The sequence below is a fragment of the Triticum urartu genome, chromosome 7A (genome assembly GCF_056163025.1).
Source record: "Triticum urartu cultivar PI428250 chromosome 7A, HENAU_Tu73, whole genome shotgun sequence".
Lineage (NCBI taxonomy): Eukaryota > Viridiplantae > Streptophyta > Magnoliopsida > Poales > Poaceae > Triticum > Triticum urartu.
Genome location: NC_141879.1, coordinates 665,410,291 through 665,433,544, shown reverse-complemented (window position 1 = coordinate 665,433,544; position 23,254 = coordinate 665,410,291). Strand labels below are relative to the sequence as shown.

The window sequence follows — 23,254 nt, the reverse complement described above, 5'->3', positions numbered from 1 at the left end:
TGGCGAGGGACTGAACACGTCCATTGCCCCAAGTAGCCCAGAACTGAAGCAACAACTTTCATTGCACCACGTCGGGCTGTTCAAGTAGCCCAGCATTCTCATGGTTACCTTCCATTGCCCCAAGCTCATTCACACACGACTTCAGTTTCTTATTGCCCTCTTCATCGATCATCTCCGCCTCCATCCGCTGACCCGACACAACGACCTTCTGATTCTCTCCCTCTGCCTTCTTCCCTTTCAGCCTCTTGAAACTACCAAACCTGTTTTTGTCACCCTCAACTTTGTTCTGCATACCCACACCCTCATCCCCTTTTGTCACCATTGCAACATCTACGTCGATCACCAAAGATCCCTGCATGGCCTCGGTTCCCCCCGCCCTTGGCCTCATTTTGCTGTACCCGATAACCACAACCCAGTACAACTGCCGTTTGCATGGCCTTGGGGTTAGCGCTAATCTCCTTTGGTTGTTCTCCTCCCAGACCACCTAGTACAGACCGATTCTACACCCCATCCTATCATTAGTTTTAGACGCCATCTGCACCACTACTGGCCGAGTCTCTGATAGTTGTGTCCTGCCCTCAGGATCGGCACCAACATTATTGTCTTCCCCTATGTCCTTTCCGCTAGCCACGACTCCACTGCATTGCTTATTCGAGGCTGTAAAGGTCAAACTTTCATGTACTCCTCCCCGTTTACCATTAATTTGTCTCAGAGGCCTTAAGACTCTTTTGTCTCTCTCCTCCTCATCTACCATGTCTGCCCAACTCTTGCCTTTCTTCCTCCACGACGAGTCATCGCTCCTTCCTTTATTTCCTTTCTAAGAGCCAAAACTTCTAGATCCGGTGCTCCGACCTCCTGAGTCCACCCTGCATGCACCCCACCTTCCTCTGCCCTCCGCACCCCTACTCTTTTTGATGAATGCCTTGAGCCACGGCCCAAATTGCCGGCGACCACTCTTAGCAGGCTTCTCCCCGCACATCTTATCCACATGTCCAATAATGCCACATATATAGCAGAAATCAGGAAGAAACTCATACTCAAAAGGACGCCGGTTTTCCCTCCTCATCTTCACCATTTGAGATCTCCATCCCCTTGCTACCCTGAACTCCTTCATCCTCATCTTCATCAAGTGTTAAACCCCCTCATCAGCGGCACCTTGATGTTTAACCTCACTTTGACCCGCAGGAACTTCCCAAAAGCCCTCCCATCAGAGCGTGTCTCCACATCCAACACCTCTCCTATCACCGCACCAATGGCCTCTCCAGCTTTTCTGTTCATCTTCCCCAAAGGCAAACGAAGGATACGAACCCAGATTGGAATGGTGTCAAAAACATAGTCCTCGATCCTCTTCTTAGGCACACAGTCCTCAAAAACAAGTAGGTCATTCCCAAACTCCCACGGTCCTCCCTCCAGCGCCATATTCTTGCCTGATTCCTCACCAAAGGTGAAAAGAAAGGTGTTCTCCCCAACCTCCTCGCAACCTAGACCACGAATAGGACACCGGATCTGCCCCAACGTTTCTGCCATGGCATCCACAAACACAGGTTTCTCTGAAAGTAACTTGGCTAGGGCTTGCGGTTCAACAACACCAAACTTTCCAGAGCCTGCCCACCCAATCTTGATGCTCTTCTTCTCCTTCTCCGACAGCCTCAAGTCCTACAGCAATCCTTCCACCTTCTCCATCACCAGATCTACACAAGAAACACGCCCAACTGAATTTGACAGACGATGGACTAGGGACCGGGTTGTTGTACGATCGCACGCCCTAGATCGTGCAAAAGGCTTTTGGTGGATGGGTTGGGGAAGGAAAGAGAGGAACACAATGGGGAACACACAGGAAGGATTGGCGGCGACAACAAAACCCTAGGTCGCCCACAAGTCGCCCGACGCAAGACCAACCGTCACACACGGGACGGACGCTGAAATTAAAATATGGGAGTGCAGAAGCCGAAGCTAATCGGTCATCATTGGCATAGTTATTGGAGGGTTAGTGGCAATTGAATTCGTATGAGCTTTTCTCTATTATAAATGCATGAGTAGAAATCTAGTTTACATAGATTTCAGTACAACTTACAGGATCTCTCTCGAATCTATCGGAGAGTGAGACTAGCAAGCTAAGTGAGTTCATAGTGACCTATCAGATTCACTATTATTGATTAGATTTGTTGTTATTTTAATGCGATGTAGATTTTCTCTCACAAAATTAAGATTAAATTTTACACATGTGTAATAATCTTTTAACTTAATAGATATAATAGTATAGTGGTTAGTACATTGTGGGGCCTAGAGCGGTCGCCCTCTTTGGCCGGCCCTATCTATAGGTTATGTTGTTATAACAATCCATGCATGTATTTCATCGGCGTGAAACTCTACATCAAATCTACCTGAGACATGAGTTTAGTTTCATTGTGCTAGGATCTATGTCTCTTCTCTTCTACTCCCTCCGTCCCATAATATAAGAGCGTTTTTTTACACTCTTATTATGGGACGGAGGGAGTAGTTGACTTATCTTGTGCTAGTTCTTGCTTCTAATATTTATAGTATTGTAGTTTGTTTAAAGTAGTATAAGGTTTTTAAAATCATTTTTCTCACATGTCCAGCGAACTAATGTTAATCAGAGTATCTAAGGACGTATCCATGCATCCTTCTACCCATGTGACTAGTGAGTCTCCAACCAAAGTGACCTTACGAGTTTTCTGTTTTCCATTCAGTGTGTTTGCCTACCACAAGGTAGACTACAACAAATGCATGGGTAGAATAAACCTTGAAATCACAATAAGAAAACACACACACACATATATATGATATTAACGCCTCAAAGATGTTGGTTGGAAATAGGAGAATTCTCCAAAAGTAGTCAAGAGGCGTGCAACTGAGCCCAGGGTTTTGCGGAAGCATTCTGATTTAGAGAAATACTTCCACCTGCATCAGAAGCCACCTGCCTAGTTACTTTGCCCAAATCAAATTATATTTGGACTCCCAGGATCTTGATCTTGCTAGAGAGAGAGAGAGAGAGAGAGAGAGAGAGAGGGAGAGAGAGATTTTTATGACTAACAGGGTAGGAAGCATGTCATACATGCTAATGTCGCCCTGACGCCAGTACAGATTTCAGTGGGCACAACAGCTAGCCTTCGGGCCAGCAAATGTTAAAACGGGCTGTAAGAGGAGCAGCTCTTGCTAAAGCACCAGCTAATTCGTGTCTTCCCCAATTACTAGCTTAAATTTCCCTTGCAGCAGACAAGAATTTAGCCAAATCACATCAATATGACCTACAAAAGCACATGTTTCAAACTGAAATTCATTAGTACCATCTTTGGAAAGCCTCTTCCTTTTTGGGAACAGAAGCCTGGAGCAGCCAGACTTGCCTGAAAGCATTCACTGTGACAATGAGGCCATGGATGCAAAATCACGAGTGCTGCGAGAACAATACCTAACAAGCAGCGCTTGTCGAGAGGAAGTAACACTCAGGTGAGCATTGGACATAAGCACACTGCTTTGTAAAGGCCAATGTAGAGAAGACATATCAGTTAGGAACATGTCTTGTTCAGCAAACATTGAGGAGACCTCTTGTAGTGCCTTTCTCCCCAAGATTATCTGTAGATGTATCTGTTGCTTCAGTGTTTCTTCATGTTATCACCTCCATGCTTCAATGTGAAATACCACTAGAGTTAATTAATTAACTCTATTTTACAAGGAATCAAGACCTACCATTGCCTGGTTTACTCTATGAGTCCCTCTACCATTTCTAGATCACTGCAGCTATTTATATCCTTCATTTGCTCCGATAGTTCATCCAAAACTTCATAGATCTCTGGTGCTAGAGGGTTTGACCTATCTCCAACCAAAAAAGGGGTAAACCCATTACCGAGATCAGCCCATGCCAACCCAGGTGCTTTCATGACACCTGAGTCTCGCATCAGCTTCCTGACTTCTGCTAGCTCATCCCAACAACCTGCAGCTGCATACATGTTGGCAATTAGAACATAGTGACCAGCATTCTCTGTCCTCATCTCCAAGAGTCTCCTTGCTGCCCTTTCACCAATTATTATGTTACCCCTGTCATGACAAGCCCCAACTAACGCCGCCCACATCGCGGGGGTTGGAATGAAAGAGCTCCGATTGAGCATCCCTTCTGCCTTTTCTAATAGGCCAGCACGCGCATATAGATCAACCATGCAAGTATAATGCTCTGTCTGGGGCTTTATACCATATGAACTGGTCATCTTGTCAAAAAGCTCTTCTCCTTGAGTCACAAGTCCAGAGTGGCTGCAAGCAGAGAGGACGGTGACCATGATAATGCTGTCTGGCTCAATCCCACTATCAATCATCTGGTCGAAAAGCCTTAGCGCAACTGATCCTTTCCCTTGCATCCCGTATCCTGCTATCATTGAAGTGTAGGATATCATATCACGGTCCTCCATGGTATCAAAGACATTTTGCGCTACAGAGAGCCTGCCTGATTTGGAGTACATGTCAATAAGAGAGTTCCACAGCAATCGATATCCTTTAAACCCGTGCTTAACAATGTGGGTGTGAAGCTCCCGCCCATGTTGCAGATTTGCAACACGGGCGCAGAGGGCAAGATAGGTGACAACAGTGACATAATTAGGCTGTACGCCAGTAGATACCATTTCACGAAGAAATCTGGAAGCCTCTTCTGCCCCATCTGACAATGCAAAACTAGCTATCATCGTATTCCATGTCACCACACCAGGGCACCCCAGCATTGTAAACAGCCTGTGAGCGCAATCCATATCCTTGCACCTGGCATACATGGTGATCAAGGCATTGCTGACACTCTGTTCCCCGTCACAGCACATGCGTACTGCCAATCCATGGATCTCCTTCCCGAGCCTCAGCCAGCCAACCCGCGAGCACGCGTTCAGCCCAATCACCACTGTCACGAAATCCACCTCTGCTCCACCCCTTACCATCTCCCTGATCAGCGCAACCGCTGCCTTATGGTCGCGCATCTTAATGTACACCCCAGCGATCGTGTTCCACGTGACCGAGTTCACCTCTGCCTCCTCGTCTCGCATCTTCTGAAACAGCTCCACCGCCTCTTCCCATTGCCCGGCCGTAGCATACGCCGAGATCATCGAGTTCCATGACACGACATCCTTGTGCCCCATTCCGTCGAACACCCTTCGCGCAGCAACCAGGTCTCCGCACTTGGCGTACATGGACACCAGCGCGTTCTGGAAGAACAGGTGCCCGTCCATCCCGGCGGCCGCGGCGTGCGTGTGCACCGCCCGGCCCATCGCGAGGTCCCGGGCCTCGGCGCAGGCGCGGAGGACGGAAGGGTAGGTGAAGGCGTCGGGGGTGACCGCGGCGCTGCCGAGCATCTGCTGGTAGGCGGCGAGGGCCTGGCGCGGGAGGCCGTGGGCGAGGCACGAGGACATGAGGATGTTGTAGGGCACGGGGCAGGCGGAGCCGGCGGCGAGGGAGGCGGCGTCCGGCAGCAGGGAGGGGTGGGAGCAGTAGAGCGAGACGAGGCGGCGGAGGAGGAGCGGGTCCCGGGAGAGGCCGAGGGAGAGGGACAGCGCGTGCAGCTGCAGGCCCAGCCGGGGGCTGGAGCCGTGGAGGTGGAGGAGGGAGATGATGGGGCGGAGGAGGAGGTGGGGAGAGGGGAGGAGGCGGCGGAGCTGGGAGAAGGCGAGGACGGGGCAGGGGAGGAGGCGCGCGGCGGAGGGGGTGGAGAGGGAGCCGAGAAGGGAGGTGAGGGAGTCGGGTCCAGTCGGCGCTGGCGGAGGTGGCGGCGGCGGCCATGGCGATGGCGGGTGCGCCGCCGCGGCGGACATGAGAGCTGAGCTGATGCGGCGCGTTGCCTGGTTGGCTCTCGGTGTTGCCTGATCGGCCCGTACCATCACCGCTACTTGCAAGATCCAACGGCGCCGACGATGCGGTGACATGTCTTTTTCTTTTTGCTGCCCTTTCAAAAAAAAATGCGGCCGGAAAATTACAGTTAAAACAGATGTCTAATACTCCTTACAACATAAAAAATAAAACATTTTAAAAAAGAATAAAAATATATTGGTGTTTCAACTTTACGACATGAAAAGAGAGAGTATAAATGGAATATTCAAAGCAAGAACCTTTTTCCTACCACTTTGATTGCCTTAGTGCAATCTGATGTAAACTGATTCAGAATTGAATAAAGTGCCTTAGAGGGTGGTTTCTCAAAAAAAAAGAAGCAAGAACCTTTTTCAATTAGCCAATAAATTAGCTATGGTCTTTTCAACATAAATTATTGCAATAATACAAAATATTGCAATAATCATGGCTCGGAAAAATACACATACTTAATCATGGGGACTATTGGAAAAATCAAGGAGGCATTAGTCCGTACATCCAGCCCGTACCATTTATCCCGTGACTATCATTTTTGGTGCATGAACGGGTAGAGAACTAGAGATGGCACCGGAAGGCGTGGCTTGACATGTAGCACTAGCGGCTTCTCCATGAAGAGACCATGCTTGGACTCGCTGAGATGGATGGCCGAGGTTTGGTCCAGGTGAATCTGTGCAGTAACTTGGCAAAGAGCATGACGCTAATGGTTGTTCCAAGATCTACCGCCGGGCGGCCGCCGCAGCTACGTTGACGTCTTCTTCCAGGCGACACGTCTTCTTCTAGACGGCGTTCTGTCCTGAAGCAAAGTGGTTCATCCTAAAATGGTCGGGTTCTGTCCCATGCCGATTCGGGTGAGGGAGGGAGGCATGGCTATCCTTTGTCACGTGGTAGCCAACGACCACGCCACGCCGCCGGCTCCCGCAAGAGACGCGGCGCGTCGGGAGCACCACGAGCTGGCGCGCGTGCTCGGGAAGGGCGGCTTCGGCGTCGTCGTCAAGGCGCTAGCTGTTCAATCCGTTCACCCGACGACGGCAGCAGCAAGCAAGAGGAGGCTCCACCGCGGCCTGCTGCGTGAGGCGTGCTACGTCGCGGCAGGTGGTGAGCCTGCTGGCCCCTCCGGTGTCCGCCTTCAGCTCCACTCCCTGCGTGCGCGCCGGCCGCTACGGGCAGCCGAGCCCTCTGCTCATCAACCTGCCTCGCAGCCGGGAGCCGCTGGACGTCGTGATTTTAACCGTCGACTCAAGAGGTCAGTGCACTAATGCTGATTCAGCAATCTTGTTTTTTCTTCTTAATTGCTCTTTTTCTGCTTGTTCGCCATTGTTTCAGTCTGGGTGAAATTTCAGGCACTAATTAAGAAGGCAGTAGATGGTCTGAAATGGACCTTGTTCCGGATAACTTTGTGTTACTCTGCGTTCTTTAATTTCTATATTACCTATTGTACTTTCCTTTTTGAGGTTTTTTTTTACCACCTGCTGCTATACCCAGATGTGAATGCAGAGGAGACGACAGGGGCAGCACACCAAGACGACGAAGCACTGCTCTGACGATCGACTGCGCTGCAAATCTGCGTCTTCGAAACCACCATATTGCAGATTTTATAGCAATATATAGGAGGAGATTCGGTGTTTCATCTAGGATTGTATACGTAGTTTCCATGCTGTAGAACGGCAGGAATCAATTTTGTCAGGGTTGCCTGTCTTGCACACGTTGACATTGGCTACAGCTTCTTCCGAGTTATGAATGGACGAAATAGTGGTTACACTTACAATCTTCAGAATGATACCACCACACCGGAATAGAATTTCCACTTGCCTGTCTTGTTTTTACCACTTATCACCTGCGATGGGATAAAAGAATTCCCTGATATTCTACATAGTGTTAAGGAATTTCTTATTTTACTGTCAAGATTGATGAAGGTAGCTGCCGGTGTCATGGGCTTCCTATTGTCTCAGTGTTTCATCATCAATCTAATGTCAGATATATATGGGTATGAATATTTTTTATTTTATTTTGGTATTCCTGAGATGATACTCCACATTGCAATCTTCAGAGTGATACCACCACATTGGAATAGAACTTCCACTTTCAGTCTGTTTGCCTGTCTTGTTTTTTGTTTTTACCACTTATCACCTGTGCTGGGATAAAAGAATTCCCTGATATTCTACATAGTGTTAAGGAATTTCTTTTTTTACTGTCAAGATTTATGAAGGTAGCAGCCGGTGTCATGGGTTTCCTCTTGTTTTCAGTGATTCATCGATCTAATGTCAGATATGGGTATGAATATTTTTTTTCGGCATCCCTGAAATGATATGAAACACCCTCCATGTGAATGTCACGGTAGAATGGAGGTCTGAATTCAGCTGTTCATTTCGCATTGCTGACGTAAATTTGTTGAATGCTAACGGTCCCCAACTGTTTTTTTTTGTTTTAACAACAGATAGAAAAAAAGAGTTTATGTACAAGAGAAGCCGAGTGAAAAATCTCTGCATGGATGGGTGTTCTGCTAGCAGTCACCGACTTATGCACTATTAAAAGCTATGCTATATACATCTTCAAGTGTGGAGGGAGGTCTGATGGAAAACTCTGACGATTACTCCTTCCAATCTTTCCATATGGCATACATGGCTGCTCCTCAAAAGATGCCTCCGCGGTAGCTTATTGTCAAAGATTGTGATACACACTTAGCTTGCCTCCTCCCTGTATCTGAGCAATGAACAAGTTTGAAGTATCTGTTTGAACGAAATTAGTGTAATAAGGCTGTAAGATTATAAACGGTGATGGATGAAAAACAAGAAAAACTGGTAGTACGTACCAACTTTTGACGACTTGTAGAAGCAATGCAAGTGCAGTGGCGTTAGAGCAGGTAAAAGAGAAGCTGAGCAGGAACAAACAAAGGAGCCTGCAAAACTGAAGAATAAGTAGAACAATGGGAGCTACCGATAACAGGTACAGAAAATAGCAAGACTGCAAGAGAGGGAGAGGGAGAGGGAGATATGTAGATGGGAGGGGAGGCAGGGAAGAGGCGGTGCAGGGAAGGAGCAACAACAACAACAACAGAAGCCCTGGTATCTCACAACTCTCTTGATATTTTCATAATCAAGATTCAGGAAGTGAAGTTTGTTGTTTGCCTCATCCCTTGCTCTGCTCCATCCGTCTCCTCTCCCCTCTCCGCTCACAAAATCCTCTCTCCAAAACTTCAGTGAAGAGGAGCAACTCTCACCTTGTTCGTTGCCATGCCATCATCATCATCATAAGGAAGATCTATGGGGGTGTTTGGTTGCTTGGGTGGCTCTAGCCTGCATCGCATGAGGGATCCTGGGTGAGTCTAGCCTGGTTGAGCTGATGCAAAGATGAGTCGAGATGTGTGTTTGGTGGATTGTATGATATAGGCACACGAGAGATGCAATATATAGCAGACATTGTTTGGTAGGCTGCATTTGACCTTAATTATGTGAATTTTTTCTCTTCCAATAAAAGATGCGTTTAATGAGATGGATTTACACGGACTGCAGGTACTTACAGATCAAGGCTACGGCATGAGCTTACATTAGTTATCAAAAAAATTAAAGACGGCCAAAGACATGCATCCGCCCATAGATGAACATGCGGCTAGATCTACTAGAACATCCTACAAACTACAGACGAAATCGACATGCATCACCGCAAAAAGAGCTAAACCTGGATCTAGTCGCAGACTGCTACTATGGCGGGTGGCGTGGAGAGCTTGTCTGCACGGCCGGAAAGCGCTAGGCTATGGCAGAGCTCGCCAGCGTTGGGGCGGTGGTGAAACCCGACAAATCTAGGAGGGGAGGCGAGCCGCCAGTTGAAACACTGGGTTTAGGGTTTTGCGTGGGTGACTAACATCCAGCCTCACGTCTCAGTGTATAGATGATCAGAATACAATTACATATGTATACAAATACGTGTACATGTACAATACGCTAGACCTTATTTTACATGCCCCCTCAATCTAAACTACATACAAGATTCAGATTGGTTCTAAAACGGTCTAGCATCTGTCGAGTAGCGGGTTTAGTAAATACATCCGCTAACTGATCATCAGTTGATATAAACCTGACTTCCAGTTTACCAACAACTACCCGTTCCCTCACAAAATGGAAATCAATCTCAATGTGTTTGGTACGAGCATGAAACACTGGATTCGCCGTCAGGTAAGTTGCCCCTAAGTTATCACACCACAATATGGGTGTGCGCTGCCGTGTGACTCCAAGTTCTGTGAGAACTGTGTCTATCCAAATGGCTTCAGCCGCGCCATTTGCCAATGCCTTATACTCTGCCTCGGTGCTAGACCTCGAGACCGTAGGTTGCTTCTTGGAACTCCAAGATATAAGATTGGGTCTAACAAATACAGCAAAGCCACTAGTAGAACGCCGGTCATCAACACAACCTGCCTAGTCTGCGTCGGTGAATATACTGACTACAGTAAATCTGGACTTACGAATCTGTAGTCCCGTGTCTAGCGTACCTTTGATATACCTCAGAATACGCTTAACTGCTTCCCAATGAACCTGGGTAGGCTGAGACAGGAACTGGCACACTTTGTTCACGGCAAAGGAGATATCTGGACGGGTGAGTGTCAGATACTGCAGTGCTCCAACTACACTGCGGTACCTGAAAGAGTCATCGATACTCAGCAATGCTCCACTGTGACGCGAGAGGCTCTCAGATGTAGCAAGTGGAGTGGAAGTGGACTTGCAGTTCTCCATGTTGACGCGATGAAGAAGATCAAGTGCATACTTCTTCTGTGTCAATGTCATGCCCCCTGAATGAAAGGATGCTTCCAATCCAAGAAAGTACTCCAGCCTGCCCAAGTCTTTGATGGAAAAACTCGCAGACAAGGATTGCACAAGGCGATCCACCACATGAGGTGTAGAACCGGCAATCACAATATCATCAACATACACCAGCATGTAGATCTGAATAGCACCATGTGAAAATATGAACAAGGACGCATTCGCCTTGGAAGGAACAAAGCCAAGCTGTGAGAGACGCTGACTCAACCGAGCATACCAGGCACGCGGCGACTGTTTGAGCCCGTAGATGGACCTCTGGAGTTTGCAGACATGAGAGGGATGATAAGCATCCTCAAAGCCAGGGGTCTGCTGCATGTAGACATCTTCGGCCAAAAATCCGTGAAGAAAAGCATTACTCACATCAATCTGGCGAAGACACCACCCGCGGGAAACGACGAGAGAGAGGACCAGACGAACCGTGGTAGGCTTCACCACGGGGCTAAAAGTATCTCCATAGTCTATCCCTTGCTGTTGAGTAAAACCGCGAGCAACGAGGCGAGCTTTGTGCTTGTCAACAGAACCATCCGGACGATGTTTGGTCTTAAAGATCCACTTGCAACCCACAATATTAACACCAGGAGGCGGAGGCACCAACACCCATGTGTTTGTGTGACGAAGGGCAGCAAATTCCTCAGACATGGCGGCACGCCAAGCCGGTTCATCAAGAGCATCACGATGAGAGGTGGGTGCGGCGAAGAATGCACGCCGACGAGTGTCGTACCGCACCGTACCATCCGTGTATGTCTTGGCCTTACGCGTATGATCGCGGTGACGGGTGACCATAGTGTGCCCGGTAGCTGCATCACCGGTAGAAGGTGGCGGCGACGAAGGAGACCCGGCCGGTGGTGTCGCGGTTGAACGATCATCAGCAACAGGCGACACTGGCCGGGGGACGCGTCAGACTGGGCCGAAACAGGCGACGAGGGAGATCCAGGTGGAGACGGCAGCCCAGAGGATGCGGCTGGCGACTCGACGACAACCGAAGTAGGCGAGGCGGGCTGGGCCGACCCAGGCGAGGCGGGGAACGCAGCGGGCAACCCAGTCATGCCTGCGGTCGTGCTAGCGGGCGAGGCAGACGGGACCGTGGACGCGCCAGTGGGCGAGGCCGACAAGGCTACCTCGCGAGGCGTGACATGCACGTCGATCGCGCCGGTGGATACAGGTGTGACGACGGGTTCCTGGGAAGAAATTAGAGTAGCATCTGCAGAAAACAAGTCAGGTGACAAATAGGACAGGTCGTATTTCCGCACATGGACATCCGAAACTGGTTCATTAGATGGAAACATGAGAGCATGCTCAATGGAGGCAATGTCAACCGAGACACCCGGGCTGGAGTAAGGGAAAATTGACTCGTCAAAAACAACATCACGGGAGATGTAGATCCTACCCGAGGTGCGATCAAGACACTTATAGCCCTTATGCAGAGGGCTATAGCCAAGGAAGACACACATCTTCGAATGGAACTCCAGCTTGTGAGCATTATACTTGCGGAGACTAGGCCAGCAAGCACACCCAAAAATCCTGAGAGAGGGATAATTGGGTTGAACATGAAACAGGCGGAACAGAGGTGTGTCTTTGTTGAGAACCGGAGTGGGCATACGGTTGATGAGATAACACGCCGCAAGAAAGGCCTCATCCCAAAACCGGAGTGGGAGAGACGAGTGTGCCAGTAAGGCAAGACCGGTCTCGACCAAATGACGGTGTTTGCGCTCGGCAATACCATTTTGCTGAGATGTATGTGGACACGACACACGGTGAGAGATGCCCGTGCGTTGAAAATAGCGATGGAGCTTGTGGTATTCACCACCCCAGTCGAACTGAACAGCCTTGATTTTGCAATCCAAGAGGCGTTCGACATGAGCCTGAAAGTTATAGAAGACTTGCTCAACATCGGACTTATGTTTAAGCAAATAAATCCAAGTGAAGCGCGTGTAATGATCAACAAAACTGACATAATACTTGTACCCCCCCCCCCCCCCCCGAAGACGCAATAGCGGGACCCCAAACATCTGAATGTATTAATTCAAGAGGTACAGTAGTGACATGATAAGACGTGGAATACGGTAGCTGATGACTCTTAGCACGCTGACATGCATCACACACTAATGGTGAAGTATTTGAACTAGAGCAGGGAAGATCATGACTCCGAACAATGGAGGTGACCACATTATTTGTAGGGTGACCTAGACGTTGATGCCATTGCGACGACGAAACACGGACACTGGATGAAGCATGGCGAGATGACGAAGCACGAGTAAAGGGAATCGGATAGACCCCCCCCCCCCCTCGACTGCTACCTTGAAGAATGACGCGCCTGGTTGCTTTGTCCTTAACAAAGAAAAAACGACGGTGAAATTCAACAAACACGTCATTATCACAAACAAGGCGATAGACAGAAAGAAGATGCTCTCTGATGTGTGGAACATGAAGGATGTTGCACAGTTTGAGAGATGAACCGGGTAAACGGGAATGACCAATGTGTGAAATAGACAAACCTGCACCATTGGCCACCTGAACCTGGTCCTTTCCATCATAGCGCTCATGAACCTGGAGGCGTTCAAGATCACTCGTCAGGTGATCCGTAGCCCCGGTGTCCAGCACCCAAGGATAGTCGACGGTGTTGGTGGAGGCCGAGTTGGCGGAGCGAGAGTTGTGGTCCTGGTCATAACGCTTGCGGCAATCATCGGCCTCATGCCCCCAGTTTTTGCAAATTTGACACCGGGGGCGCCAGCGGTTGTTGCGACGGCTGTTGGGGAACGTTGCAGAAAATAAAAATTTTCTACGGTTTCACCAAGATCTATCTATGAGTTCATCTAGCAACAAATGATCTGAGTGCATCTACATACCCTTGTAGATCGCGAGCGGAAGCGTTCAAGAGAACGGGGATGATGGAGACGTACTCGCCGTGATCCAAATCACCGATGACCAAGTGCCGAACGGACGGCACCTCCGCGTTCAACACAAGTATGGAGCAGATGACGTCTCCTCCTTCTTGATCCAGAAAGGGGGAAGGAGAGGTTGATGAAGATCCAGCAGCACGACGGCGTGGTGGTGGATGCAGCAATGATCGCAGCAGGGCTTCGCCGAGCTTCTGCGAGAGGGAGAGGTGTAGCAGGGGAGAGGCAGGCGCCAAGACTTGAGGTGCAGCTGCCCTCCCTCCCCCCCTTTATATAGGCCCCCTAGGGGGGTGTGCCGGCCCTAGGAGATGGGATCTCCTAGGGGGGCGGCGGCCAAGGGGGAGGAGTGCCCCCCAAGGCAAGTGGAGGCGCCCCCTCCCCTAGGGTTCCCAACCCTAGGCGCATGGGGGCCCAAGGGGGGAGCACCAGCCCACTATGGGCTGGTTCCCTCCCCACTTCAGCCCATGGGGCCCTCCGGGATTGGTGGCCCCACCCGGTGGACCCCTGGGACCCTTCCGGTGGTCCCGGTACAATACCGGTGACCCCCGAAACTCTCCCGATGGCCGAAACTGCACTTCCTATATATAATTCTTCACCTCCGGACCATTCCGGAGCTCCTCGTGACGTCCGGGATCTCATCCGGGACTCCGAACAACTTTCGGGTTACTGCATACTCATATCTCTACAACCCTAGCGTCACCGAACCTTAAGTGTGTAGACCCTACGGGTTCGGGAGACATGTAGACATGACCGAGACGGCTCTCCGGTCAATAACCAACAGCGGGATCTGGATACCCATGTTGGCTCCCACATGCTCCTCGATGATCTCATCAGATGAACCACGATGTCGAGGATTCAAGCAACCCCGTAAACAATCCCCTTTGTCAATCGGTACGTTACTTGCCCGAGACTCGATCGTCGGTATCCCAATACCTTGTTCAGTCTCATTACCGGCAAGTCACTTTACTCGTATCGTAATGCATGATCCCATGATCAACCACTTGATCACATTGATCTCATTATGATGATGCATTACCGAGTGGGCCCAGAGATACCTCTCCGTCATACGGAGTGACAAATCCCAGTCTTGATCCGTGTCAACCCAACAGACACTTTCGGAGATACCCGTAGTATACCTTTATTGTCACCCAGTTACATTGTGACGTTTGGTACACCCAAAGCACTCCTACGGTATCCGGGAGTTACACGATCTCATGGTCTAAGGAAAAGATACTTGACATTGGAAAAACTCTAGCAAACGAACTATACGATCTTGTGCTATGTTTAGGATTGGGTCTTGTCCATCACATCATTCTCCTAATGATGTGATCTAGTTATCAATGACATCTAATGTCCATAGTCAGGAAACCATGACTATTTGTTGATCAACGAGCTAGTCAACTAGAGGCTTACTAGGGACATGTTGGTGTCTATGTATTCACACATGTATTACGATTTCCGGATAACACAATTATAGCATGAATAAAAGAAAATTATCATGAACAAGGAAATATAATAATAATCCTTTTATTATTGCCTCTAGGGCATATTTCCAACAGTCTCCCACTTGCACTAGAGTCAATAATCTAGTTACATTATGATGAATCGAACACCCATAGAGTTCTGGTGTTGATCATGTTTTGCCCTAGGGAGAGGTTTAGTCAAAGGATCTGCGACATTCAGATCCGTATGTACTTTACAAATATCTATGTCTCCATCTTGAACATTTTCACGAATGGAGTTGAAGCGACGCTTGATGTGCCTGGTCTTCTTGTGAAACCTGGGCTCCTTGGCAAGTGCAATAGCTCCAGTGTTGTCACAGAAGAGTTTGATCGGCCCCGACGCATTGGGTATGACTCCTAGGTCGGTGATGAACTCCTTCACCCAAATTGCTTCATGCGCTGCCTCCGAGGCTGCCATGTACTCCGCTTCACATGTAGATCCTGCCATGACGCTCTGCTTGCAGCTGCACCAGCTTACTGCTCCACCATTCAACATATACATGTATCCAGTTTGTGACTTAGAGTCATCCAGATCTGTGTCGAAGCTAGCGTTGACGTAACCCTTTACGACGAGCTCTTCGTCACCTCCATAAACGAGAAACATGTCCTTAGTCCTTTTCAGGTACTTCAGGATATTCTTGACCGCTGTCCAGTGTTCCTTGCCAGGATTACTTTGGTACCTTCCTACCAAACTTACGGCAAGGTTTACATCAGGTCTGGTACACAGCATGGCATACATAATAGACCCTATGGCTGAGGCATAGGGGATGACACTCATCTCTTCTATATCTTCTGCCGTGGTCGGACATTGAGCTGAGCTCAATTTCACACCTTGCGACACAGGCAAGAACCCCTTCTTAGACTGATCCATATTGAACTTCTTCAATATCTTATCAAGGTATGTGCTTTGTGAAAGACCTATGAGGCGTCTTGATCTATCTCTATAGATCTTGATGCCTAATATATATGCAGCTTCTCCAAGGTCCTTCATTGAAAAACTCTTCTTCAAGTAGGCCTTAATGCTGTCCAAAAGTTCTATATCATTTCCCATCAAAAGTATGTCATCTACATATAATATGAGAAATGCTATAGAGCTCCCACTCACTTTCTTGTAAACGCAGGCTTCTCCATAAGTCTGCATAAACCCAAACGCTTTGATCATCTCATCAAAGCGAATGTTCCAACTCCGAGATGCTTGCACCAGCCCATAAATGGATCGCTAGAGCTTGCATACCTTGTTAGCATTCTTAGGGTCGACAAAACCTTCCGGCTGCATCATATACAGTTCTTCCTTAAGATAACCGTTAAGGAATGCCGTTTTGACGTCCATTTGCCATATCTCATAATCATAGTATGCGGCAATTGCTAACATGATTCGGACGGACTTCAACTTTGCTACGGGAGAGAAAGTCTCATCGTAGTCAACCCCTTGAACTTGTCGATAACCCTTAGCGACAAGCCTAGCTTTATAGATGGTCACATTACCATCCGCGTCTGTCTTCTTCTTAAAGATCCATTTATTTTCTATGGCTCGCCGATCATCGGGTAAGTCAGTCAAAGTCCATACTTCGTTTTCATACATGGATCCTATCTCGGATTTCATGGCTTCCAGCCATTTGTCAGAATCCGGGCCCGCCATCGCTTCTTCATAGTTCGAAGGTTCACCGTTGTCTAACAACATGATCTCCAAGACAGGGTTGCCGTACCACTCTGGTGCGGAACATGTCCTTGTGGACCTACGAAGTTCAGTAGCAACTTGATCTGAAGTTTCATGATCATCATCATTAACTTCCTCTCTAGTCGGTGCAGGCACCTTAGGAACATTTTCTTGAGTTGCACCACTTTCCGGTTCAAGAGGTAATACTTCATCAAGTTCTACTTTCCTCCCACTTACTTCTTTCGAGAGAAACTCTATCTCTAGAAAGGATCCATTCTTGGCAACAAAGATCTTGCCTTCGGATCTGAGGTAGAAGGTATACCCAATAGTTTCTTTAGGGTATCCTATGAAGACGCATTTTTCCGACTTGGGTTCGAGCTTTTCAGGTTGAAGTTTCTTGACATAAGCATCGCATCCCCAAACTTTTAGAAACGATAGCTTAGGTTTCTTCCGAACCATAATTCATACGGTGTCGTCTCAACGGATTTCGACGGAGCCCTATTTAAAGTGAATGCGGCAGTCTCTAAAGCATAGCCCCAAAATGATAGCGGTAAATCGGTAAGAGACATCATAGATCGCACCATATCTAATAGAGTGCGATTACGACATTCGGACACACCATTACGCTGAGGTGTTCCAGGCGGCGTGAGTTGTGAAACTATTCCACATTTTCTTAAGTGTGTGCCAAATTCGTGACTCAAGTATTCTCCCCCACGATCTGATCGCAAGAACTTGATTTTCCTGTCACGTTGATTTTCAACCTCACTCTGAAATTCCTTAAACTTTTCAAAGGTCTCAGACTTGTGTTTCATTAAGTAGACATACCCATATCTACTCAAGTCATCAGTGAGAGTGAGAACATAACGATAACCACCGCGAGCCTCAACACTCATTGGACCGCACACATCAGTATGTATGATTTCCAATAAGTTGGTTGCTCGCTCCATTGTTCCTGAGAACAGAGTCTTGGTCATCTTACCCATGAGGCATGGTTCGCACGTGTCAAATGATTCGTAATCAAGAGACTCTAAAAGTCCATCTGCATGGAGCTTCTTCATGCGTTTGACACCTATGTGACCAAGGCGGCAGTGCCACAAGTATGTGGGACTATCATTATCAACCTTACATCTTTTGGTATTCACACTATGAACATGTGTAGCATTACGCTCGAGATTCATTAAGAATAAACCATTCACCATCGGAGCATGATCATAAAACATATCTCTCATATAAATAGAACAACCATTATTCTCGGATTTAAATGAGTAGCCATCTCAAATTAAACGAGATCCTGATACAATGTTCATGCTCAAAGCTGGTACTAAATAACAATTATTGAGGTTTAAAACTAATCCCGTAGGTAAATGTAGAGGTAGCGTGCCGACGGCGATCACATCGACCTTGGAACCATTCCCGACGCGCATCGTCACCTCGTCCTTCGCCAGTCTCCGCTTATTCCGCAGCTCCTGCTTTGAGTTACAAATGTGAGCAACCGCACCGGTATCAAATACCCAGGAGCTACTACGAGTACTGGTAAGGTACACATCAATTACATGTATATCACATATACCTTTCGTGTTGCCGGCCTTTTTGTCCGCTAAGTATTTGGGGCAGTCCCGCTTCCAGTGACCACTTCCCTTGCAATAAAAGCACTCAGTCTCGGGCTTGGGTCCATTCTTTGGCTTCTTCCCGGCAACTTGCTTACCGGGCACGGCAACTCCCTTGCCGTCCTTCTTGAAGTTCTTTTTACCCTTGCCTTTCTTGAACTTAGTGGTTTTATTCACCATCAACACTTGATGTTCCTTTTTGACTTCTACCTCTGTTGATTTCAGCATTGAATATACCTCAGGAATGGTCTTTTCCATCCCCTGCATATTCAAGTTCATCACAAAGCTCTTGTAGCTCGGTGGAAGCGACTGAAGGATTCTGTCAATGACCGCGTCATCCGGGAGATTAACTCCCAGCTGAGTCAAGCGGTTATGTAACCCAGACATAGTGAGTATGTGCTCACTGACAGAACTATTTTCCTCCATCTTACAGCTGAAGAACTTGCCGGAGACTTCATATCTCTCGACCCGGGCATGAGCTTGAAAAACCATTTTCAGCTCTTCGAACATCTCATATGCTCCGTGTCTCTCAAAACGCTTTTGGAGCCCTGGTTCTAAGCTGTAAAGCATGCCGCACTGAACGAGGGAGTAATCATCAGCACGTGTCTGCCAAGCGTTCATAACGTCTTGGTTCTGTGGGACGGGTGCGTCACCTAGCGGTGCTTCTAGGACATAATCTTTCTTTGCAGCTATGAGGATGATCCTCGGGTTCCGGACCCAGTCCGTATAATTGCTGCCATCGTCTTTCAGCTTGGTTTTCTCTAGGAACGCGTTGAAGTTGAGGACAACGTTGGCCATTTGATCTACAAGACATATTGTAAAGATTTTAGACTAAGTTCATGATAATTAAGTTCATCTAATCAAATTATTTAATGAACTCCCACTCAGATAGACATTCCTCCAGTCATCTAAGTGTAACATGATCCGAGTTAGCTAGGCCGTGTCCGATCATCACGTGAGACGGACTAGTCAACATCGGTGAACATCTTCATGTTGATCGTATCTTTTATACGACTCATGCTCGACCTTTCGGTCTTCTGTGTTCCGAGGCCATGTCTGTACATGCTAGGCTCGTCAAGTCAACCTAAGTGTTTGCACGTGTAAATCTGTCTTACACCCGTTGTATGTGAACGTTGGAATCTATCACACCCGATCATCACGTGGTGCTTCGAAACAACGAACTGTCGCAACGGCGCATAGTTAGGGGGAACACTCTCTTGAAATTATTATGAGGGATCATCTTATTTACTACCATCGTTCTAAGTAAACAAGATGCAAAAACATGATAAACATCACATGCAATCAAATAATAGTGACATGATATGACCAGTATCATATAGCTCCTCTGATCTCCATCTTGGGGCTCCATGATCATCTTGTCACCGGCATGACACCATGATCTCCATCATCATGATCTCCATCATCGTGTCTCCATGAAGTTGCTCGTCAACTATTACTTCTACTACTATGACTAACACGTTTAGCAATAAAGTAAATTAATTTACATGGCGTTTCTCAATGACACGCAGGTCATACAAAAAAATAAAGACAACTCCTATGGCTCCTGCCGGTTGTCATACTCATCGACATGCAAGTCGTGATTCCTATTACAAGAACATGATCTCATACATCACATATATATCATTCATCATTCATCACAACTTTGGCCATATCACATCACAAAACACTTGCTGCAAAAACAAGTTAGACGTCCTCTAATTGTTGTTACAAGTTTTACGTGGCTGCAATAGGGTTCTAGCAAGAACGTTTTCTTACCTACGTAAAAGCCACAACGTGATTTGTCAACTTCTATTTACCCTTCATAAGGACCCTTTTCGTCGAATCCGCTCCAACTAAAGTGGGAGAGACAGACACCCGCTAGCCACCTTATGCAACTAGTGCATGTCAGTCAGTGGAACCTGTCTCACGTAAGCGTATGTGTAAGGTCGGTCCGGGCCGCTTCATCCCACAATACCGCTGAAGCAAAATAAGACTAGTAGCGGCAAGAAAGTTGACAACATCTACGCCCACAACAAATTGTGTTCTACTCATGCATAGTAACTACGCATAAATCTAGCTCTGATACCACTATTGGGGAATCTTGCAGAAAATAAAAAATTTCTACGGTTTCACCAAGATCTATCTATGAGTTCATCTAGCAACGAGTGATCTGAGTGCATCTACATACCCTTGTAGATCGCGAGCGGAAGCGTTCAAGAGAACGGGGATGATGGAGTCGTACTCGCCGTGATCCAAATCACCGATGACCAAGTGTCGAACGGACGGCACCTCCGCGTTCAACACACGTACGGAGCAGATGACGTCTCCTCCTTCTTGATCCAGCAAGGGGGAAGGAGAGGTTGATGAAGATCCAGCAGCACGACGGCATGGTGGTGGATGCAGCAATGATCGCAGCAGGGCTTCGCCGAGCTTCTGCGAGAGGGAGAGGTGTAGCAGGGGAGAGGCAGGCGCCAAGACTTGAGGTGCGGCTGCCCTCCCTCCCCCCTTTATATAGGCCCCCTATGGGGGTGCGCCGGCCCTAGGAGATGGGATCTCCTAGGGGGGCGCGGCCAAGGGGGAGGAGTGCCCCCCAAGGCAAGTGGAGGCGCCCCCTCCCCTAGGGTTCCCAACCCTAGGCGCATGGGAGGCCCAAGGGGGGGCGCACCAGCCCACTATGGGCTGGTTCCCTCCCCACTTCAGCCCATGGGGCCCTCCGGGATGGGTGGCCCCACCCGGTGGACCCCCGGGACCATTCCGGTGGTCCCGGTACAATACCGGTGACCCCCAAAACTCTTCCGATGGCCGAAACTGCACTTCCTATATATAATTCTTCACCTCCGGACCATTCCGAAGCTCCTCGTGATGTCCGGGATCTCATCTGGGACTCCAAACAACTTTCGGGTTACTGCATACTCATATCTCTACAACCCTAGCGTCACCGAACCTTAAGTGTGTAGACCCTACGGGTTCGGGAGACATGTAGACATGACCGAGACGGCTCTCCGGTCAATAACCAACAGCGGGATCTGGATACCCATGTTGGCTCCCACATGCTCCTCGATGATCTCAACGGATGAACCACGATGTCGAGGATTCAAGCAACCCTGTATACAATTCCCTTTGTCAATCGGTACGTTACTTGCCCGAGACTCGATCGTCGGTATCCCAATACCTTGTTCAGTCTCGTTACCGGCAAGTCACTTTACTCGTACCGTAATGCATGATCCCGTGATCAACCACTTGATCACATTGAGCTCATTATGATGATGCATTACCGAGTGGGCCCAGAGATACCTCTCCGTCATACGGAGTGACAAATCCCAGTCTTGATCCGTGTCAACCCAACAGACACTTTCGGAGATACCCATAGTACACCTTTATTGTCACCCAGTTACGTTGTGACGTTTGGTACACCCAAAGCACTCCTACGGTATCCGGGAGTTACACGATCTCATGGTCTAAGGAAAAGATACTTGACATTGGAAAAACTCTAGCAAACGAACTATACGATCTTGTGCTATGTTTAGGATTGGGTCTTGTCCATCACATCATTCTCCTAATGATGTGATCTCGTTATCAATGACATCCAATGTCCATAGTCAGAAAACCATGACTATCTGTTGATCAACGAGCTAGTCAACTAGAGGCTTACTAGGGACATGTTGGTGTCTATGTATTCACACATGTATTACGATTTCCGGATAACACAATTATAGCATGAATAAAAGACAATTATCATGAACAAGGAAATATAATAATAATCCTTTTATTATTGCCTCTAGGGCATATTTCCAACAACGGCCACCACCACCGTTGTTGCCGCCGTTACCCCCGGCACCTTGCCGACCATTGCCGGCGTAGGAGTTGCGGTCGCGGCCACCGTTGGGGCCGCCGTTGCCGCCTTGACGGCCTTGCCTGGGCTGGCCGTTGCCATCGGCCGGGCGACCCCCACCCTGGGAGGGGTAGGGCTCTGAGTAGGGAGCGCGTCCACCATGTCCGGAGGGGCCAGAGCGAGTCACGGCGTTAGCCAAGGAAGTCCACCCCTCCACCGCACTCTGCTGTGCCTGCAGTGCCTCGAAGGATAGAACCAATGAGTAAAAGCTGGAGTAGGGCATGGGTGCGTTACTCACACCCAAGGAGGCGGCGATGGAGTTGTAGGCGGAGCCGAGGCCGGTGAGGATGTGATCGATAAGCTCATCATCGCGGATCGGGGAGCCGGCGGCGGCCATAATGTCGGCAAGCGCCTTCATCTTGTGCATGTATTCCGCGGCGGAGAGATCATCCTTCCTCAGCGACTGAAGTTACCGCCAGATGTGACGGACGTTGGCGCGGCTCTGGGCGCCGAACATGGCGGCGACGGCTGTCCACACCGCATGCGCCGACTCGTAGCCAATCAGTTGGCATGCAATATCCTCATCCATGGAGGTGAGAAGGAGCCCCTTGACGCGCTGATCTTGAACCCACCATTGGTGGTACTCCGGGTTGTCGACGGCGGTAGCAGCGTCGCTGGTGCCGACAACGAGTGTTTTGGCCGGTGCCGCCTTGGTGCCATCGAGGTGTCCGTGGAGGTTGGCACCGGCAAGGACAGTGCTAGTGATGCCTCCCCAAAGCATGAAGTTGTGACGACCGAGGCGGACGGAGATCGTCGGGACGGTGAGCGCGGCGGGGATCGTAGCGATGGGGGATGAGACGAGGGCGCCGGCAGTTTGGCCGGTGGAGAGGGCGGAAGACGACATCGCTGCGGCAGCATGGAGAAGAACGTCACACGGCGGCGGCTGAGGCAAGATGCGGCGGCGGCACGGAAGATGACATGCGCGGGAGCAGTGATAGGAAGCGGCGCAGCGTACAGGCAAAGCTAGCTAGCTAGCTAGCAAGCAGCTGGATGGATTCCTCTGGCTGGAATAATCTCGTACGTGAAGCAGCAAGC

At 48.8% G+C, this 23,254-nt stretch overlaps 2 protein-coding genes across 2 annotated transcripts; both read right to left on the bottom strand.

Moving 5' to 3' along the window:
- Positions 1-3,282: 3,282 nt before the first annotated feature.
- LOC147961209 (pentatricopeptide repeat-containing protein At1g71490-like) lies at positions 3,283-5,875 on the bottom strand. Its single transcript, XM_087535931.1, has one exon. The coding sequence runs from the start codon at positions 5,865-5,867 to the stop codon at positions 3,720-3,722; it is 2,148 nt and encodes a 715-aa protein (XP_087392057.1). The 5' UTR covers positions 5,868-5,875; the 3' UTR covers positions 3,283-3,719.
- Positions 5,876-22,628: 16,753 nt separating this feature from the next.
- On the bottom strand, positions 22,629-23,063 carry LOC147961208 (uncharacterized). Its single transcript, XM_087533713.1, has one exon. It carries the CDS (start codon positions 23,061-23,063, stop codon positions 22,629-22,631), a length of 435 nt encoding a protein of 144 aa, XP_087389839.1.
- Between the last annotated feature and the right edge of the window lie 191 nt (positions 23,064-23,254).